Source organism: Pocillopora damicornis, chromosome 9, assembly GCF_964200805.1.
Source record: "Pocillopora damicornis chromosome 9, jaPocDami1.2, whole genome shotgun sequence".
Classification (NCBI taxonomy): domain Eukaryota; kingdom Metazoa; phylum Cnidaria; class Anthozoa; order Scleractinia; family Pocilloporidae; genus Pocillopora; species Pocillopora damicornis.
Window position 1 is genome coordinate 10,399,085 of NC_142678.1, and position 17,920 is coordinate 10,417,004.

General features: G+C 39.8%; 3 protein-coding genes and 1 long non-coding RNA gene across 5 annotated transcripts; 2 read left to right on the forward strand and 2 right to left on the reverse strand.

Annotated features, from left to right (window-relative positions):
* The first annotated feature begins 54 nt into the window (after positions 1–54).
* LOC149040063 (uncharacterized) lies at positions 55–6,585 on the forward strand. The gene is made up of 4 exons (XR_016179925.1): positions 55–177; positions 977–1,103; positions 3,082–3,286; positions 3,769–6,585. It is a non-coding gene; the product is annotated as an uncharacterized LOC149040063 (long non-coding RNA).
* Positions 1,206–5,467, reverse strand: LOC149040064 (uncharacterized). Of its 2 annotated transcripts, XM_089183227.1 has the most exons (8): positions 3,602–5,467; positions 3,374–3,504; positions 3,014–3,242; positions 2,742–2,927; positions 2,476–2,594; positions 2,131–2,239; positions 1,823–1,932; positions 1,206–1,706 (listed from the first exon to the last, which is right to left on the reverse strand). In XM_089183227.1, the coding sequence occupies exons 1-8, from the start codon at positions 5,465–5,467 to the stop codon at positions 1,580–1,582; spliced, it is 2,877 nt and encodes a 958-aa protein (XP_089039353.1). In that variant the 3' UTR covers positions 1,206–1,579. The 2 variants fall into 2 exon arrangements, with proteins under 2 accessions (XP_089039353.1, XP_089039354.1); XM_089183228.1 differs by lacking the exon at positions 1,206–1,706 and having other exon boundaries at positions 1,816–1,924.
* A 3,888-nt stretch (positions 6,586–10,473) lies between the features above and the next one.
* On the reverse strand, positions 10,474–12,284 carry LOC149040065 (uncharacterized). Its single transcript, XM_089183234.1, has 3 exons — positions 12,038–12,284; positions 11,574–11,719; positions 10,474–11,219 (listed from the first exon to the last, which is right to left on the reverse strand). The coding sequence occupies exons 1-3, from the start codon at positions 12,147–12,149 to the stop codon at positions 11,151–11,153; spliced, it is 327 nt and encodes a 108-aa protein (XP_089039360.1). The 5' UTR covers positions 12,150–12,284; the 3' UTR covers positions 10,474–11,150.
* A 351-nt stretch (positions 12,285–12,635) lies between these two features.
* LOC113666554 (GPI inositol-deacylase) lies at positions 12,636–15,600 on the forward strand. The gene has a single exon (XM_027182348.2). It carries the CDS (start codon positions 12,756–12,758, stop codon positions 15,495–15,497), a length of 2,742 nt encoding a protein of 913 aa, XP_027038149.2. The 5' UTR covers positions 12,636–12,755; the 3' UTR covers positions 15,498–15,600.
* The last annotated feature ends 2,320 nt before the right edge of the window (positions 15,601–17,920 follow it).

Genomic DNA, 17,920 nt, shown 5'->3' on the forward strand with positions numbered 1-17,920 from the left:
GTGTCAGCGGTCGTCTCACTTTAGTAATAATAAACAAGGATCCGCCTGCAGTCAACCAGCGGTATCACAATTGATTACTCTACTCTGATCAGTTGGGTTCGGGAGTTGAAACCTTGCAGGATTTTGTTAGAATTTACGTTAAGAAAAGGCGAATTGAATGGCAGATTCAAAGAGGAGGTAAGTACATGGGTAAAAAGGAATGCTTTATTAGAAAACTGCAGAACTGTATAATTTTTAATACAGTAAAAAAGCTGAGCTTCCAAGGTGGCCATGTATACTTTGCCGTTAAGATCAGGAATAGGTTCGTCTGTTTGATAGTCTACTGGCCCATTAAAAACTTAGTAGTTGACATCAGTTAAAATAAAGAACAAGTAAACATTATTATCGTAAAAAATATGCAGCTTTTAGAAGCTGGCCAGTAAGGTATTCTTGGCTTATTGCAGAAGGAAATGTAATGGTTTCATATTAATAATTAGTCATGGTGAAGAGCAAGTCCTTCACAATAACAGTTTGAGTTGGTGAAGGGGGGACTCAAGTGTGTTCGCATGAGCTGGGAAAACTTGGATTTCAAATTACTGCAGGGAGGGGGGAGTTGGACAGAGGGGTCTGAACATCCTGATTCCCATAACCTTATTAAATGGCTCTTGCCTCTGTTTTATTTTCATTGCAAAAGTTTATGCAATTTTGCTAAAAATTTTACCCAGTTCCTGCCCCTCTTGCCTCCAGTACACCTCCATTCCCTATTCTCATGGGTTCCCTTCCCCCTGTCCCCCACCAAATAACTCTTAGATACTGGGAATTGCTTTTGGAATTAGGAAAGAAAGTGTTTATACACAAACCAGTGACGAATGTGTTGTACCCGAAATGCAGTGGTTTTTTTGTTGCTTTTGTTGTTAACAGTACAAGGATATGAATTATTTAGAACTGGACCTTCTTAATTTTATCATCAACTCCAATTTGATAATATTTTTCACAGGTTAATGCTTCAGCCATTAGTCTTGTAAATGGTTGGTAAATGGTTTATCAATTAGATTGGAACATACAGGGTAAAAAAGGGCATTTTATCACCCGCTTCTGGAAGTGTGTCTTCAATTTTCTCTTCAGTAAGTTCTTGTTTAGTATTTTATCTTTTGCTTGTTTGTGTGCCTTTTGGTTCTTTCTTGTTTTATTTACAATTACAGTTTCTGAAAATATTGGTTCCATGGTTCTTGTCCAAAAAGATGTTTAATGAACATGACATATCTATTTCATCAGTTTCTCAGCAAATGAGTGCCTAAATCAAGGAACATTTTCTGTGACTGTAACAAAGAAGTATTACTGATCACATTCAGTCGGTCAAATTTTAACTGACTTAAATGATTGGTCTCTTAACAGTACACATCTTGGGCCCTTTTACTGCATATTCTTTGGAAAAAAATGATTTAAATTATATAGCTTGCTTTAGAAAATACACTTTCTCACAATTTTTTTCCCTTGAATGTAAATTTCAACAAGCTGAGCCACAACTCCATCACATACTTTAAAAATGAAAAGAAGACTCCCAGATAGGTTGTTGTTTGTGTGTATTTTAAGTGTATGATCATGGACAATAAAAGAAAGGATTTTGCAATGCTGTGGCAAAGTTCACTCCTAAACAACTAGCATGGAAGAACTGTCCACATCTATCGCAGCCAAGCGACACCTTGCAAACAAGAACATCCCTTCCTCTGCCAAAAAGTGAAGTAAAAGTTCAAAATGATTACTTAATTCTCAATTTGTTTTTTGGGATTAAACACAATACACAGTGGTGATTGTAATGATAAGAAAGGCATAATTATTGTACCTCAAAATGTCATCGTAACAGCTGCCAAACAGGTTGGATAGAAGCTTCATCCTCTCGATAGAAACATTGACCTTTGTGATCGGTCTGTTATCACACAAGTTCCTGGCAAACTAACAATAGATCTTGCAGTTATATTATATATGATGTAAGATTGGTTGATGTAAAAAAGTAAATATTCTGATAATGTTTCTTTAAAAACTGCTATGGAATGACATCATAATGTTTTGACTGTTTAATGTCAAAGATATTGATGGAATTGGTACCTATGAGCTCACTTATCTAATGCTTTATACTACTCTAAAGATTACCTTACAAATAAGTACTCCACAGTTGAATCCATCAGTTTGCTGAAAATGGGGTGGCTCGAGGCATGCCCCCTCTTTACTTTTCCAGCCTGTTTTGATGTCAGCAGCCTCACTACAGAAAGATTGCAACCATTTTCATAAATGCTACTGGATATAGCTACAAAAATGAGTTATGAACATTGTCTCAATATTAATTCCTGGCGATTGATGGAATCAATTAAGTTAGGTTTAGTTAAGTTTATGTTACATGAAGTCACTTAATTACTCATATATATATATATATAGCTGAAAAATCATAACTCTCACAACAATGAAACACAGGGTCTTGCTGGGAATACAGAAACTCACCTCATGTTATTTATAAGTCTGTACAGGCTGGGATTGGAAGCTGCTGTTATTTCATTTGGATGTTTGTTTCCATGAATAGGATCAATGTAGACACGGATAGATTCCTTGTTATCTAAAATCTTTGAACACATTTACTTTATGTCGTCAAAACGAAGTCCTGAGTCATGTGTACAATGTTCAATTTATCTAAAGAATATAATACAAATTTTAGAGATGACTATTTTATAAAAAAAAAATGTACAGTATGAATAGCATCCTCGACTTACCAGTAATGTCCAGTGATGTCCAGTGATATTCATTGGAATAACAATTTTTTCAATTCCATGGAACCTCTCGCCCATCCACAATCTACGGGTACTTGCCCCATGTTTCACCAACTGACAAAGGGTACTGTAAGCAGCAAAGATTTTTTGGTTGAGTTTTGTTAGTTTCCACAGTGTAGCATCAACGATCTACAAAGAGAAGCACAACGACTTTAACAACTGAAGATATACAAAATTAATCTTTCAAATAGTTACTGGAAAACAGTACTGCTCACCGTATCAGTTAACCATCCATCTACAAAACTAGGGATTTCTTCTTTAATTTTCTGTGTTTCTTTTGCAGATAAAGTGCCAGGAGGAAGAGTGGCTAGCAAGTCAGAAACGGTTACTTTGAATGGCCCTACTTCCAGTACGGAATCGCGTATACCAGTGTTGACTTGCAAGGTCTTAACTCTCGTCTCTGCGTCACACAACTGTACTTCTGACTCTCCTAGCTGAGAAGGCCTGTATATACACCACAACAGTAGATCAAAAGAATAGTCTAAAAGGTTGATAAATCGTTCCCTACTTAACTGATAGAATATTCGAAGAGTTATGATCACTGTTCTGTATTACTACATTCGATAGAATTATACCTTAATGAGATACGAGCAGAACTCTCGCGAATTGTGCCAGTTAGCTCATCATTATCCATGTCGTTATCCGCATCATTACACAGTTCAAGTTCATTATCGTCATCAAGAGACACATCACATATCGAGTCAACCTGCAAATAAAACATTGGCACATACAAGATAAACATTTTACACGTTGACATAAACAGTTCTTTCAATCGTTGTGAGAAAACAACGAATTATACCAACCTCTTCTAATTCCACAGCACTGTCTTTGGAATTGCCCTCATCCCTTGTCAAGTCTACAACCACGCCCCTGTCCTTCCTTCTTTTGCTGTGTCGTCTGCGTTTGGGAAGTGTCTTATGTTTAACCTTGTGGTAGTCTACCTCTGTAACTTTGAGCTTCTTTTTTGCAGGACTCTGTCGAAGAGGAAGGCCATTTTCAAGAGAGGAACTTTGACGGAGATCCTTTAGCAGAGATTCCACAGTCGTGATAGTATTCTCAAGGATAACTGAATCATCGACCACGAATGTTGCTGATCTTAATTCATCGACTCTTTCCTGAAGGCGCTTTCTGAGCTTTTCAGTTATTAAAGGTTGCTCGTTGTCGTTGATTTTTTGCCGGGAAGAAGTGCCACTGGATTGAGCAGGTGCATCATATTCATCGGAAGATGAGGTGGGGACTGTTGTTTCTGCACCGCATACTTGACTGTAAAAGTCATTTCCCTCGTCCGTTGAACTCGGTTCCGAGGTTGGTTGTTCGTCAGGATCGGCTTGATCAAAATGCACGGTGTCCAGAGTTATGAAGACGCTATTTTTGTAAGAATGCGGTAAGCTGTTAAAGCTCCACTCGTCAAAGAAGTTGAAAACAGCAAAAAGGTGTTTACAAGGGAAATGCGTTTTACGCCAGCTTTCACATTTGCAGCTTGGCTCCAACAGCTTGACAGCAAACAGCTTCGTACTGTTCGAACTGCTTTTGACGAGAAATTCACCCTTTTCTAAATTGACACATTTCACGTCATGTTCGGCAAACTCAGCAGCCCCAAAGTTACTCCTGAGGCAGTGTTTGACGAAATGAGGAGGACGGTTGTGAAGATAGTCAGGTATATCGCGCTTGAATTCACGATAAGAACCACTCAGCTGAAGGTTGGTGTCCAGGTAGTGTTGGTAGGAATCAGGGATAAACGACTCCACGATCATCACCACTTTTCCAAAAACTGATTTGTCGAGTGATCCAGGCAAATACCTGTATTTGAACAACTTATTCTGCGCTTCAATTCCAATGTTGGTATTCACGATGTTAACGACCTGTTGAACACGAAATGCATGAGCCCAACGATCGGAACAGTCCAACCACACCTTCCCGCAGTATTCTTGTACTTTGGGATTTCCTAAGTACAACGTCGACTTTCTCAGGCTTTCCACGACCTTCTTGTAGGACGTCTCCGAACGAGCACGAGCAATTGCTTGCATCAGTTCTAGAAACATCTTTTGTTCCCCTACGGTCAGTCCATTTTTGCCGGCTTTGACCCATCTCTGCCACGCCTGCTCGCGGTGAAAATCGCATATGTATACCGCAACATCTGGGAATTCGCTTTCGATAGCATTTATTTCCGCCATCGAATAATCTACCATAAAATACTTTGGTTTCCACGTAGGATTCCAGCTTTTGATGATATGAAGGGCTTCCGCGATGCATTCATTGTCCTCGTTCTGGCAGAGAAATTCGGCTACAACCTTATAACCCACATTGGTGTGGACACACACGAAAAACAAAGGGATCGCATACTTAGTCGTTTTGTAGGTGGCATCCATAAGTACAAGGTCGCTGCCATACCTGAGGAGAAGCCTCCGCTGCCATTCTTCTTGGTGTACGAACAAAAACTTTGTCTCGTCGCCATCCTTGACCTCGTCCCTTGTCCTGAAGTAGAACTTGGATGATGGGGAGTCAAGCCTCCATTGCTCAATTTTGCGCTTTAGTGACTCTTGATCATCACCGCAGTATTTGCTGGCGCTGATTGCTCGAGCGATATGACTTCGCAAATCCTGGCGACTGGGGTAATATCGTCGGTTCGACTTTCGGGGTTTCTGATGACCTTCATGACTTCCAAACATTTCTTTGTCGACGTACTGCTCCAAGCATTTCCGTACCACATCTGGACTAGTTATATTTTCACTAACCAGCTCGCGGATCTTGCTTGCGATTTTCGGATGGATGGAGTGACCTATTGTGGCGGCCTCACCGACAGGATGTACCTTGTGTGCTGTACTAAGGGGAAGCCTGAAATAGAATCTTGTCGTCGTTCTTAGGCGCTTTCCCGTCTGCTTGTCATCCTTTAATCGCTTGAGAATCCCGGCTTTTGCCTTCCGTAGACCTTTCTTTGACGAGCACTCTTCAGGTTCTAAAGTATAATCAGTGTACAGCCGTATAGCTCGCACTTGCAGACTTGCTGGGCAGTCGAGTTTTCTTGATCCTTGAACTTTAATGTAACCTCCGGAGCTGGCTAAGTAATCGTGTCCGGAGGTATTTTGAGGTTTCTGTTTCTTTCCACCTCGAGAATCCTATATTTTCATAGAGAAACAGAAAGTAATGATAAGGTTCTAAGCACTCTATGCCACGTTTTTGAAAATGTCGTAGCAAACCGTGTCAATAGTATCCTTACCGCATTTGGTCCATGCAGGCAATGTCTTTGTTTCCACGGTTACCACTGAGAATGGGTGTGCCAGACAGGCAATAGGAAGGTTGCCAGACTTTTGCTCAAACATGGGTTGTACTAAAAAAAGACGAAACTACCGACATCATAAAGAGAGATTTTACAAAGCTGTTACATAGCGCGATTATTGAAATATTGAAAAACTTTCCGCAAAGCAAAAAAGATGATTTTTTTTCCAAATGAGATTTCCGGCACTTGCGACTGGAGTATTTTATAAAGAGGTTGTCAGAACGACATTTATTAAGTTTTCTTTTTATGTTAACCACAGACCCAAGAGCCCGGTGTTTTCCAAGTATGTTCGGAAATTCTCCCTTGTGTTTTATTTTATGTGTAATGAATCCTGAAAACTCGATATCTTTTTCATTATTTCAAATGTATTTTTTACACTATAGATCTTTATTTACCTTCGTATAATAATTTACTCCCCAGACATCAACTGTTTTATGTTTCTACCCTCGTGTCATTCTTGGAACTTGATTTTGGTAAATTAAAGATTTCTGGAGACTCAAGCTTTCATAATTTTGGGCTGCTTTCTTTGTTTTTCAAAAAAAAAAAAAAAGGAAAAAGAGTGCAAACGAAACAGATCTGGTCCACACGCGCATGTTTTTCACAGCGCCTTGTCTTTTCTTCCAACCCATGTAAACTGTTAAAAACCTTTCGGGCCGAGGTTAAAGAAAAATGTGATCATTTTTAGACTAAAAAAAACGCTTTATTAAATAGTCGCTAAATCTTGACAACCGTGAATGATTGTTGACTTTTATGACGATGATTTAGCATTTCTTCGTACTCATTTTCTCACCGGTGGAAGTTGTGCAATAGTCTGTCAACGCACGTGTGGAACGGATACTGTAGATGCCTGCGGATAATTACCGAAATTAAAATCCTGGCCACTTGATGGCTAAATTTTATTGAACTGTTGCGACATAATATTTCGCTTTCATTTCTTCATTAAAATATGGACGTCGCATCTGGGCTCCATAAATGACTAGAATATTTCCGCCTTAAACAAACAAAAGGCAGCGAAAGGTCAAGTTGTTTTGTAATATAAACATGAAAATCCTGGCATGGCCTGCCTTGACTGTATTCGTCCTCTGTTTTCGCAATCGTTTTCCTTTTCCCGAAAATTGCAAACCTAAAATGCTTAAAAGAAAAAGTAAAGAAGATTGAAAATACCATTTTCGGATGATCTCCGCGACCTTTCCTTGACCTCTGTTGTGGAGCGCACAAAACATGTAGAATTCAATGTGGTGAATTGCTCAATGAGATCTTCCTTCCGTTCCTCTGTCCCATCTAAAAACCCGTAACAGTAGTCACTATCAACGCGTACCTCGCAGAGGTTTGCATAAAGAAACTCGATTTCCTTTTTAACTAGCGTAGATTGTTTGCCAGAACTATTTGGATTACAGCTAAGGCCAGTAGCCCGCGTTGCAAAAAATTCGGATGACATCTCGTTAGCAAGGCAAGGTCAATGAGCCCTGATAGGGACGTGACTTTAAGTAATAGCGCGGGATTCTTGCCGCTGGTTATAATTAACAGCTGATTCAACCCTAGTCCCCAAGTTGAGCTCCCCTTAGTTAGTTATTACTAAAGTGGGACGACCGCTGACACAATAAAATCATACTGCGGAAGGGGGTCACAGAGTCTACGTGGGAATTCGCGACCCGTGCGACGAGCGGGGGATGAAGAAATGACCGAAATACGAGTGGTCAGCGGGGAAACAAATTTATTCATATAGAGACATCTCAGTTGTAGTTTTAGAAAACAATAGTGTCGAAATGTTAACAGTATACTTCGCTAAATAAAATGTGAAGCAATTTTTCAAAAGTGTTGATGGTACATATATCTTTTACTGCCGTATCAAACAATGGAGGCATCGGTGGCATTCGGAAAGGCACCAAGAAGAATTATGTTTACGTTTTGTAACTTGCAAAAAACAATCGTATTGTAAAGCCAAAATGTTACCAGGTTATACTTCGCTAATTCAAAAGTTAAGCAATTTTCCAAACACTTTGACTGGAACAATATTTTTACTGCTATATTATCCAACGGAGGCATCGGGAAAGGCATCGGTGACACCGGGAAAGGCATCAAGAAGAATGATATTGACGATTTGTAACTTGTTGTATGACGCAAAGAGTATCTTGACTTGTTTAAGGCGTAAATCACAGTCGGTTTTCTTTTCACTTGAATTTTGCAATCTCAACTTTCGATTCCAGAAAAATGAAAAGCTAAGCAACTCTAAAAAGATTTCGTTCTAGATTTCTATATTTTTAGAGTCACTAATAAGTTTGTTTCCACAGCCTTTAGATAAGAAATTTTAAATTTCCATCAGCTGTAGTTCTTTTAGTGTTTATTATATATATTCAATCGCCTCATTTCACGTGAAAAAGGCGTTTAGGAAAACACTGAGCTTCGAGAAACAGCCAAGTTAAGGCTAATGTGTTTACCATGCTTAAATATTAATAATCAGGGCCCCTCGTTAAGGAGACCTTTTTCCAGAAGATCCAGGCGTTAAAATAATTCTGTTTTCCGTTCGAAGTGTTTTTTTTCCTATTTTATTTAACAAATGAACTCGGGATGAAAACTTAATCTTCGAAGCGAACGGCAGGTGAAATGTTGTGTTGGTGTCTCTGTTCCCCCCCCCCCCCCCACGTCTCTGCGAAAGGTACATCCAGACAACCTGCATGGAAAAACTGACCACAGCTATCGCACCAAATTAAAAAAAAACTTTAAAACTAAACTGGTGAGCAGCACTCTACGAATGGTAGTCGTAAAATTTCTTTATTCTCCGACGCGTTTCGTTTAACTGTCGTAAACTTCTTCGGGGAGTTTTACAATTTAACACTAAACACCTGTATTTATAAGCCATAGTTAGTGGCTATACGGGAGCCAATGACCATAAAGGCTTGGCCGGACCTACGAATAGGAAAATGTGAAGTTGCAGAAAATTTGAACATTTTTTGAGGCAAGGTGGGAGAATTCATTTGGGGACCACGGATTTGGTTTTCTTTTTTCGTCACGTAGCAAGTTACAAAACGTAAATATAATTCTTCTTTGTGCCTTTCCGGATGCCACCGATGCCTTTTCCGATGCCTCTATTGTTTATTACAGCAGTAAAAGAAATATGTGCCATCAACACTTTTGAAAAATTGCTTAACATTTTATTTAGCGAAGTATACTGTTGATATTTCGGTAATTGTGAAGAAGAGCTCCCCAAAAAACCTGTCGGCCGACTGTCGGTCAACTGTCGGCCGACAGTCGGCCGACAGTTGGTCGTCTGTCGGCCGACAGTCGGCCGACTGTTGGTGATGTGTCGGTAACCTGTTGGTAGCTTGTCGGTAGCCTGTCCGTGAAACGTTAACACAAACCTTAATGTTTTCTCTCGGTTTTCGCTTGATACAACATCCAACATGTGTAATACGTTGACAATTGACTTTCAAGATTTGGTGGCTCCTAAAGGAGCCGTTTTGTGAGTGGTGAAATATACAAGATACTTCACTCGTAGAATCGTGATTTTAGCGGCGCGCGCCCCGACAGTTGACCGACAGTCGGCCGACAGGTTTTTTGGGGAGCTCTTCTTCACAATTACCGATATTTCGGCTTTACAACACCATTGTTTTCCGCAACTATAACTGATATGTCTCCATATGAAGTATTAAATTTGTTCCCCGCTGACCACTCGTATTTCGCTCTTTTCTTCATCCCCCAAATTTCTGCCGTCGCCCGTGATGTAGTAGAACTTTTCGGAAAGCGTACTCCGACATCCGTCAGAAGGAGGTCATCTCGGGTAGATTTCCGATTACGAAATCCGAGCTCGCCCGATGTTGTCTTCGTGATGAAGGCCCTATTTAGCATATTAGACTCGCAAAACAGAGTAGAAACGAACACGTGCTTCGTTTTCGCTCATGACGTCGTATTAGCGTTAAGATATTTGTATTTTTTCCGTTGCTTACCTATATTACAGACTCCAAAAAATTTTTGCGATGCCTCCTTTTCAAGGATGGCCGATTACAACTACAATATAGTGACACCTCCAAGAAACCTGTCAAAAGGAGGATGTTAAAACACCAGAGGTCATCTCGGGTAGATTTCTGATGACGAAATCCGAGCTTGCCCGATGTTGTCATGAAGGCTCTGTTTCGCATTTTAGAGCCTCAAAATAGGGTAGAAAGGAACACTTACTTCGTTTTCGCTCATGACTTTGTATTAGTATTAAGATATTTGCATTTTTTTTCCCGTTGCTAACCTATATGACAGATTCCACAAAATACATTTGACGCCTTCTTTTCACGGATGGCCGATCACAACTACAACGTAATGACATCTTCACGAAATGTGTCAAAAGGAGGATTTTAAAACACCGGAAATCTTCTGGATTTCTGGTGAAATAAATTTAACGCAGTTACGTTCAGAGTTTAAGCGATATATTGTTATTTCTAATATGGTAATTGATTAAAAAATTGTACATTACCTCGATTGGACGGAGATTAAGTTTGAATATAATGTAGCAAGCGATATTACTTTTGTCGACAAGGATAATCCGTGATTTGTCTCACCTATTACATTTTCTCTATCTGTGTTGTGCCATGATTATCATTAAAAATATTCTACGATAATATTTTTTACAATATTTAGATGAGGATTTTCAATTCTAAACGCAAGAGCGTACTTAGGGAAAGATCTACAAGAAACAGTTTCTCATGAATACATTTTAAAAATTCTTTTAGCTGACTTCTACATAGATAAAAATTACTACATAGATATATTTCACTTCGACGATTATCTTAATAAACAATTAACGGGAAGTTCTGAGAATCAGTTTTTAATACTACATGTTAAATTAATGGTTATTTTTCTCTTCCTGCTTAAGGGCTCTTTCGCAGTTTGGACAACGCCAGTTTGCACTTGAATCTTCCAAAATAATTGTTGAAATGCATTTCCTGTGAAAAAACTCCTTGCAGCTACAACATTTCACACAACGAGAAGGAGACTTCGAGTCTGACTCTTCCCTCGGCATTCTACACTCGCACATAACCGAGACCTCTTGAACAAAAAGTGGCCTCCCGTCTCGACACTCGGGTACTTTAGAGAGGGGGAAGGGGTCGAATGATCCACTCTCCAGGCTCTTTCAAAGATGTTGTCTTATCAGCTTCCTGTCAAATGTCAGATTAGAAGGATTGAGGCCATGTAGTAGCGACACCAGAAAAGCAATAGTATAAACTCCACAGTCATCGGAATTGTTCTGGTGTTGCACATTTAGTACAATGACCTTAAAACTGGTTTCTTCCTCGTATATAATTGATGCAATCTGTTTCTGCAAGAGGGCTGCAATTCTTCCCGAAAACAGGCCGTCGTACAGATAAACTATAGAAGGAGTGTAGCATCCTACAGTAGACACCAACACCCAATGATGGCTGCCAGTATTTGTGATCTTGACCTTTAGTTATTAATCAACGCAAAATAAAAAATCTGCAAAATCATTTAAATACAAAATACTTTCAACGTACCGCTTGGTTTCTCCTTTTCTCGCGTAGATGTCCATCTACACCATGTTGACAATCGTATACCTTGTGATTTACCACAGCAAATGGGACGTGATCAAATGGCAGACGACTATCCTCCCATAATACCTTGTGTTTTTTAGCTGCCAAGTCTATGTTACAAAACAAATTTTTACAAATTTGAGAAGCATAGTCAACTTGTCACCCTTCCTTTAGACTGTAAAGTGTCAAAAAGGATCATGACATCGATAATGGTACCAAGTTACCTGTCACGAGCATGCATAGGGCCCGTCAAATAGGTGAGATATCGTTCTTACAGTCAACTCTCATCTACCGCTCACCATCCCCCCTAAGTGCCTTTAGATCAAATCCCCCTATTTTATTCAAATGTCTACCAAGAAACATCAAGCCCAGGATATTACATGACGGAAAAAATACAATCGCATATGACAAGAAGATTGGCCTCTCACCTGTGTTTCCAAAACCTTTGTCAGTTGACTTGCCACAATATAATTTGGTGACGGTGAACTTTCTCTCAAACAATGAACTCACTTCTTGAGAAGTTAATTTACGTGCCATCATAGAATTGGAAATTTTGTTCAGAAAGCGAAATTATCCATTGGAATACGAATTGAGTGAGCAAACAGATACTTTGATATCTCGCACGATAATAAATTTCCCGCCTTTGCGAGTTTGGACCATTCAATTGTCTGGGAGTTAATCGACCGTATCATTTATCTTTCCTCTCCATTTCCGGTGTTTTAAAATCCTCCTTTTGACAGATTTCGTGGAGGTGTTACTATGTTGTGGTTGTAATTGGCCATCCGTGAAAAGGAGGCATTGCAAAAATTTTGTGGAGTCTGAAATAAAGGTAAGCAACGAAAAAAAAAGGAAATATCTTACGCCTGATACAAAGTCATGAGCGAAAACGAAGCACGTGTTCGTTTCTACTCTGTTTTGCGGGTCTAATATGCTGAATAGGTCCCTCAACACGAAGACAACATCGGGCGAGCTCGGATTTCGTAATTAGAAATCTACCCGAGATGACCTCCTTCTGACGGATGTCGGAGTACGCTTTCCGAACTTTTCCCGTAACTGCTTTGTAACCGTGCAAACTGAGTCCGTGACACGGTCCTTAATCACGGTCGTAGTGCAACGTGAATTTTATTCACACTTCTTCCTTTCGGTATGACTTGGTACCTTTTCAGAGCACAACAATTGGTGTTAATTACATGGTTTACCGTCTTTGCTGCTTTTGCTTTGATTGGTTTTCGGGATTTTCTTTTCAACTTGGAGGAGAATAGGTGCGATATGACATGGATGTACGAATGGCCTCAGTACATCAAAGTGCCTATGTGGAAAGGAACTGCAAAACGGTTTCCTAGGTATGCTTTATTTCTCTATGGAGAAGGAGACTACGCAGATAAATCCAGAGGTCTTCATCTTGGGGGAATTCCTATTCTCTTCATCCCCGGTAATGCAGGAAGTTACAAACAAGTTCGTTCCTTAGCATCAGTGGCGTTGCGGAAAGCAGAGGGTCTGAGATCGCATTTTAATTACTTTACGGCTGATTTGGATGAATCATTTTCTGGAATATTTGGAGGAGTATTGAATGAACAAACTGAATTTGTAAGACTTTGCGTAGCACGTATTATCTGGTTGTATAAGAATACCGACAGTCCACCAACATCTGTTATACTTATCGGACATTCCATGGGTGGATTGATAGCAAGGGGTTTATTTACATTGCCAAAGTTTGATACAAGTTTTGTTCATACCATCATTACTTACGGAACACCTCATCGCCATCCCATTCTGCCTCTTGATCCACAACTTATGAATTATTACGAAAACGTTAACAGATTTTGGAGAAGTCATGCACTCGTGAATGATACCATATCAAGATTGAAGAATGTAACTGTTGTATCTGTGAGTGGTGGTGTGAGAGATGTGTTGGTGAGATCTAGCCCTTCATCGCTGCAACATCTGGCCCTACACTCTCAAGCCATAAGTGTAGTTACAACTTCTGTGCCAAGAGCATGGATCAGTGTAGACCATCTTTGCCTCTGTTGGTGCCGACAGTTAGTTCTTGTGACCAATCGCGCCTTATTTGATATGATAGATCCAAACACACAACAGATAACAGAAAATGACCAACAGAGAGTTGCAGTCTTACAGCATCACTTTCTGAGGAATCCAGGTCAATCAAAGGTTACTTTCAATGATGCTGGAAATATAAATGGCAAAGAAATATATTTAGCTAAAGATTTTAATCGCTTGGTTATCCACAAACGGCTTTGGAGATACACAGGAAATGAACAAAAACTTTTATTATTTTCCAGGGATGAGTGGTCTGCAACACATGATACCTTGATGTTACTGACAACTAGTGAGTCTGACCAATGGTTGTATGGGTGTCCAGAGACTTCTGGTCAAGCCTGTAATAGCACAGTTGATTTATCTTATCATGCTTCGCTTCTTCCATGGAATGGATCAGTACTTAAACATGTGAAGTTGACACTCAATGCATTTGAAGGAATAGCATATTTTGCAGTTATTGTGCCCTCTTCCAAGAAAACAACTTCTGTCTGGTCGGAGTATCAATCTTCTGGTAGTTTAGTGTATGACATGGAATTACCTGCAGTGCTTTCTACAAAATCGAGAGTTCTTGTTATTCCTTCTGATTCTCTCTTTGCTAACATAACTTTAAAGTCTGTTGTGAAGAGTTGGAGGGTCTATGTTTTTAATTTTGAAGCCTTAGACTGTGATGTTAGAAAGTCATTATTAATAACAAGGATTCATGTTCCCTGGTTCAACGAAGATGTCTACAGATTTTCAAGCAATGGTGCAGCAGAACTTGTGTTGAAACTGCATCACCCTAAACCAATAGGAAGCAAGCAGCATGTCCAGATACATATGTGGCTGGACCCAAAGTGTTCCCATAGAATTAGTGCTAAATGTGATTTCTATCAAACACTTGGACAGATTTACAGATTTTATGCAGTACAGCTTCCTTGTTGGACATTTTCTGTTGTCATGCTAGTGTTTGCATGGCAGTTGTCTTCAATGACATTCAAAAAACAGTGTGAATCATTCTTTAGTCTGGCTACAAGTGTATCAAAGAGTCTCAGAGTTTTGCTTCTTGTTGTACAAATTCATTTCTTTGCCTCACAGTTTATTTTAGCATTTTATGTACTCAGCAGAGAGAGTGGTCAACATGACTGGCTCCCCAGTGTTGATGACTTGAAAACTTACATATGGTTGCTCCCCTTGATTCTGATCATAACTACAGCCCTCATTATTGTCATTGCATTATTTGTCTTAATTGGAATGATAACTAATTTTGGTGGTTTTATTTTTAGTTACTTTGAATTACTACCATATGTTCAAAAGCAACCAGAAGTAAAGGATTGGATATGGAAATTTGCCATCATATTATCATCAGTCGTTTTCTGTGGGACATTGAGCCTTCTCTTGATCTTTTTTTGGTGTTTTTGGAGGAATTGGAAATACATGGCTCTTTGTAAAAGGTATAAGACCCAGCAATCTGAACAGAAAATCAAGAAAATTTTAGTTGCAATAGAGAGCCAGTTAAACATTGGATTAACAATGTGTGTTATATTGTTCTTAGTTATTTTGGTAAGTTTTCCAGCATTAGTGGTTTGGGCCAAAAATTTGTCATTTTCTTATCATCTTTCATCAGATCACACAACTTTTTTTTCAATTGTTCTTTGTGTGAACGTGATTGTGTTCGACCCACTGGTAAAAGTACCTCGTTCTCTAGTGTATTTCAGCTTTTCACTGGGCATTGTTGTGACCCATGCTGTTGTCATCCCAATGCACATGATACCCTATGTTATTTGTCTTCTTTTTACTGTATTGAATTTGTACCACTTTTTTACTGTGTTTAAAAGGAGCAAGGAAGATTAATCATCAAATAAAGACACTGCTGATACATATAATTATGCACTCAGTAATGCTTTCTTTGGCTAGGACTGTCTTGCAATAATGATCAATAAAAAGTGGTTTCACTCTTGTGTGACGAATTAAATGCGCAGGCGAATTATATGCGCAGGCGCCAAAATGGCAGCCACGAATCTTTTTCGTTCTGCACTTTTGTGCTTGTTTTTAGTATCTTATATTGGTATTTTACCAGTTAATCAGCTGCAAGACTTGCCACTACAAGACCAAATCGAATATCCCTATCAAATATCTCAAGTGTTAACGTCTGTCAACATTAGCGGTTCAACCGGTTTCCATCGAACAGGCCGTGCAATTTGCGTTTGGAGAAAACATGGCTTTGTTTCCCTCAGCATTCCCGGACACGATCCTCCGATTGAAATAACTATGTATATGGATGTTGCAACCAACCCGGGCCCAAGCTCTTCCTTACATCAACGAAACTGGCAAACAGATGGAACCATAAATCATCCTCCAAGTTTTAAAATTCGCGGGAATTCAGTTTGTCTTTCCTATTTGCATACTAACGACTGCACGAGACTCCGTTATTCACGCCAAGATCTTCTCAATATTCGCCGTACCATCTCAATACCGCCACCTTCTAATGCTCTAGGCTCGTTAAAACTTGCTGGAATTCTGAGATATCGTGGAAAGAGAGCAGGAAAGCACTGAATACCAGTAATTATATCCAATCAATCGCTGAAAACACGACACTTGCAAAGAAGTTATCAACGGGCACCGGGAAGAAACATCAATAATTTGATTACAATTCCAACAAAGAATGGCAAAATGCAAAAGCAAAACACCAGCCATTTCGTACTAACCATTATGTTAGCGAATACTATGTCACTGGTTCCTAAGCTGAGTGAAGTTGAAGAACTAATCTTAAGGGAAAAAATTCAGGTCTGCTGCATTACAGAAACCTGGCTGAAAGACCACATCAGCGACACAGTAGTAAACATTGAAGGATATAACATCACACGGAACGACCGATCATCTCACGAGCATGGAGGAGTCTGTGTATATGTCAAGGAGGACGTCAAATATGAAATTCCCGAGAAGTTACGTTGCTGTAACGACCATGAAATAATCTGGCTCAAATTAGATCCATCACGCTCTCCCCGCGGTTTTTCTTGCATCTTGCTGGCCGTCGTTTACTACCCAGGCCGTAACAGTCCAGCAGAATCCGACAGTCAGAATTTGCTCAACCATCTATTTGACAGTTTGAAATCAGCCGAATCTTTGTATCCAAATTGTGGAATTATTGTCACTGGCGATTTTAACCGTCTTGATATGTGCCATTTGCGGAACCATTTTAAATTAAAGCAGCTTGTTAAATTCCCCACAAGAGGCCAGGCCACGCTTGATCTAATACTAACAAACATGGGCAATCACTTCTCAACGCCCGAGAGCTTTCCCCCCTTCGGTCTGCACAGTCATCGTAAAGCCGAAGGAAAGGATACTGAACCAACATACCAGGAAAAAGATCAATATCAGGGATATGAGAGAAAGCAAGAAGACAAGTCTCGGCCGCTATCTCAGCAATGTCGACTGGTCATGCATCAATATGCAAAGCTCCTGTGAGGGAAAACTCCGCAATTTCAACGAACTGATAACAAACGGCATAAATAACATCATGCCAGAAAGGTCGATTAAAGTTTACCCGAAGGACGCCTCTTGGATGACAATAAAACTCAAGGAGTTGATTCGTTTGCGTCAAAATGCATTTCATTCCAACAAGAAGGGTCCAGTTTTCAGATTCTACCGCAATGCTGTCAATAGAGAAAGGAAACTATGCAAAGCAGCCTACTATACTTCAAAAGTGCAAGATCTCAAAGGTGTGAATCCCCGTCAGTGGTGGAAAGAGATAAATAAACTGAGTGGATCCAAAAAACAAAACCCCAATTTACTGTCCTCCCTCGATGTACAGCAATTCACCAACATGTCCCCCCAAGAAATCGCCAGTGCAATAAATGAAGCTCTTCTAGAACCGCTCCAGTCTTATCAGCCTATCAACTGTGAGAACACGTCTGTTCTCCTTCCTACAGGAGAAGGCGCCGAATTCCCTAAAATATCAACACATCGAGTGTACATTAATCTGAAACGCCTCAACAAACACAAAGCTCCTGGCCCGGACGGCATACCTAATTGGGTTCTAAAGGAATACGCCGAAATTTTAGCACAGCCCATAACGGACATTTTGAACACTTCCTACAAAGAACAAAAATTGCCGTCAGTTTGGAAATTGGCGAATATAACACCCCTCCCAAAGGTAAAACAAGTGACTGATCCCAAGAAGGAGCTATGGCCAATTTCACTTACACCTGCGTTATCAAAACTTGCTAAGGATTTTATAGTTTCTGACTTCATCAAACCGGCCGTGGAAAAATTAG

Excerpts from the sequence above, each read along its gene's own strand:
- LOC113666554 (XM_027182348.2), top strand. The coding sequence starts at position 12,756 with ATGACTTGGTACCTTTTCAGAGCACAACAATTGGTGTTAATTACATGG.
- LOC149040064 (XM_089183227.1), bottom strand. The coding sequence starts at position 5,467 with ATGTTTGGAAGTCATGAAGGTCATCAGAAACCCCGAAAGTCGAACCGA. Across the intron at positions 3,243-3,373 it reads TCTGCTCGTATCTCATTAAG|GCCTTCTCAGCTAGGAGAGT; the intron begins GTATAATTCTAT and ends GTGTATATACAG. Across the intron at positions 1,933-2,130 it reads GTGGAGTACTTATTTGTAAG|TTTGCCAGGAACTTGTGTGA; the intron begins GTAATCTTTAGA and ends ATCTATTGTTAG.
- LOC149040065 (XM_089183234.1), bottom strand. The coding sequence starts at position 12,149 with ATGATGGCACGTAAATTAACTTCTCAAGAAGTGAGTTCATTGTTTGAG. Across the intron at positions 11,720-12,037 it reads CAAAGGTTTTGGAAACACAG|ACTTGGCAGCTAAAAAACAC; the intron begins GTGAGAGGCCAA and ends TTTGTAACATAG. Across the intron at positions 11,220-11,573 it reads AGAAAAGGAGAAACCAAGCG|GAAGCTGATAAGACAACATC; the intron begins GTACGTTGAAAG and ends GACATTTGACAG.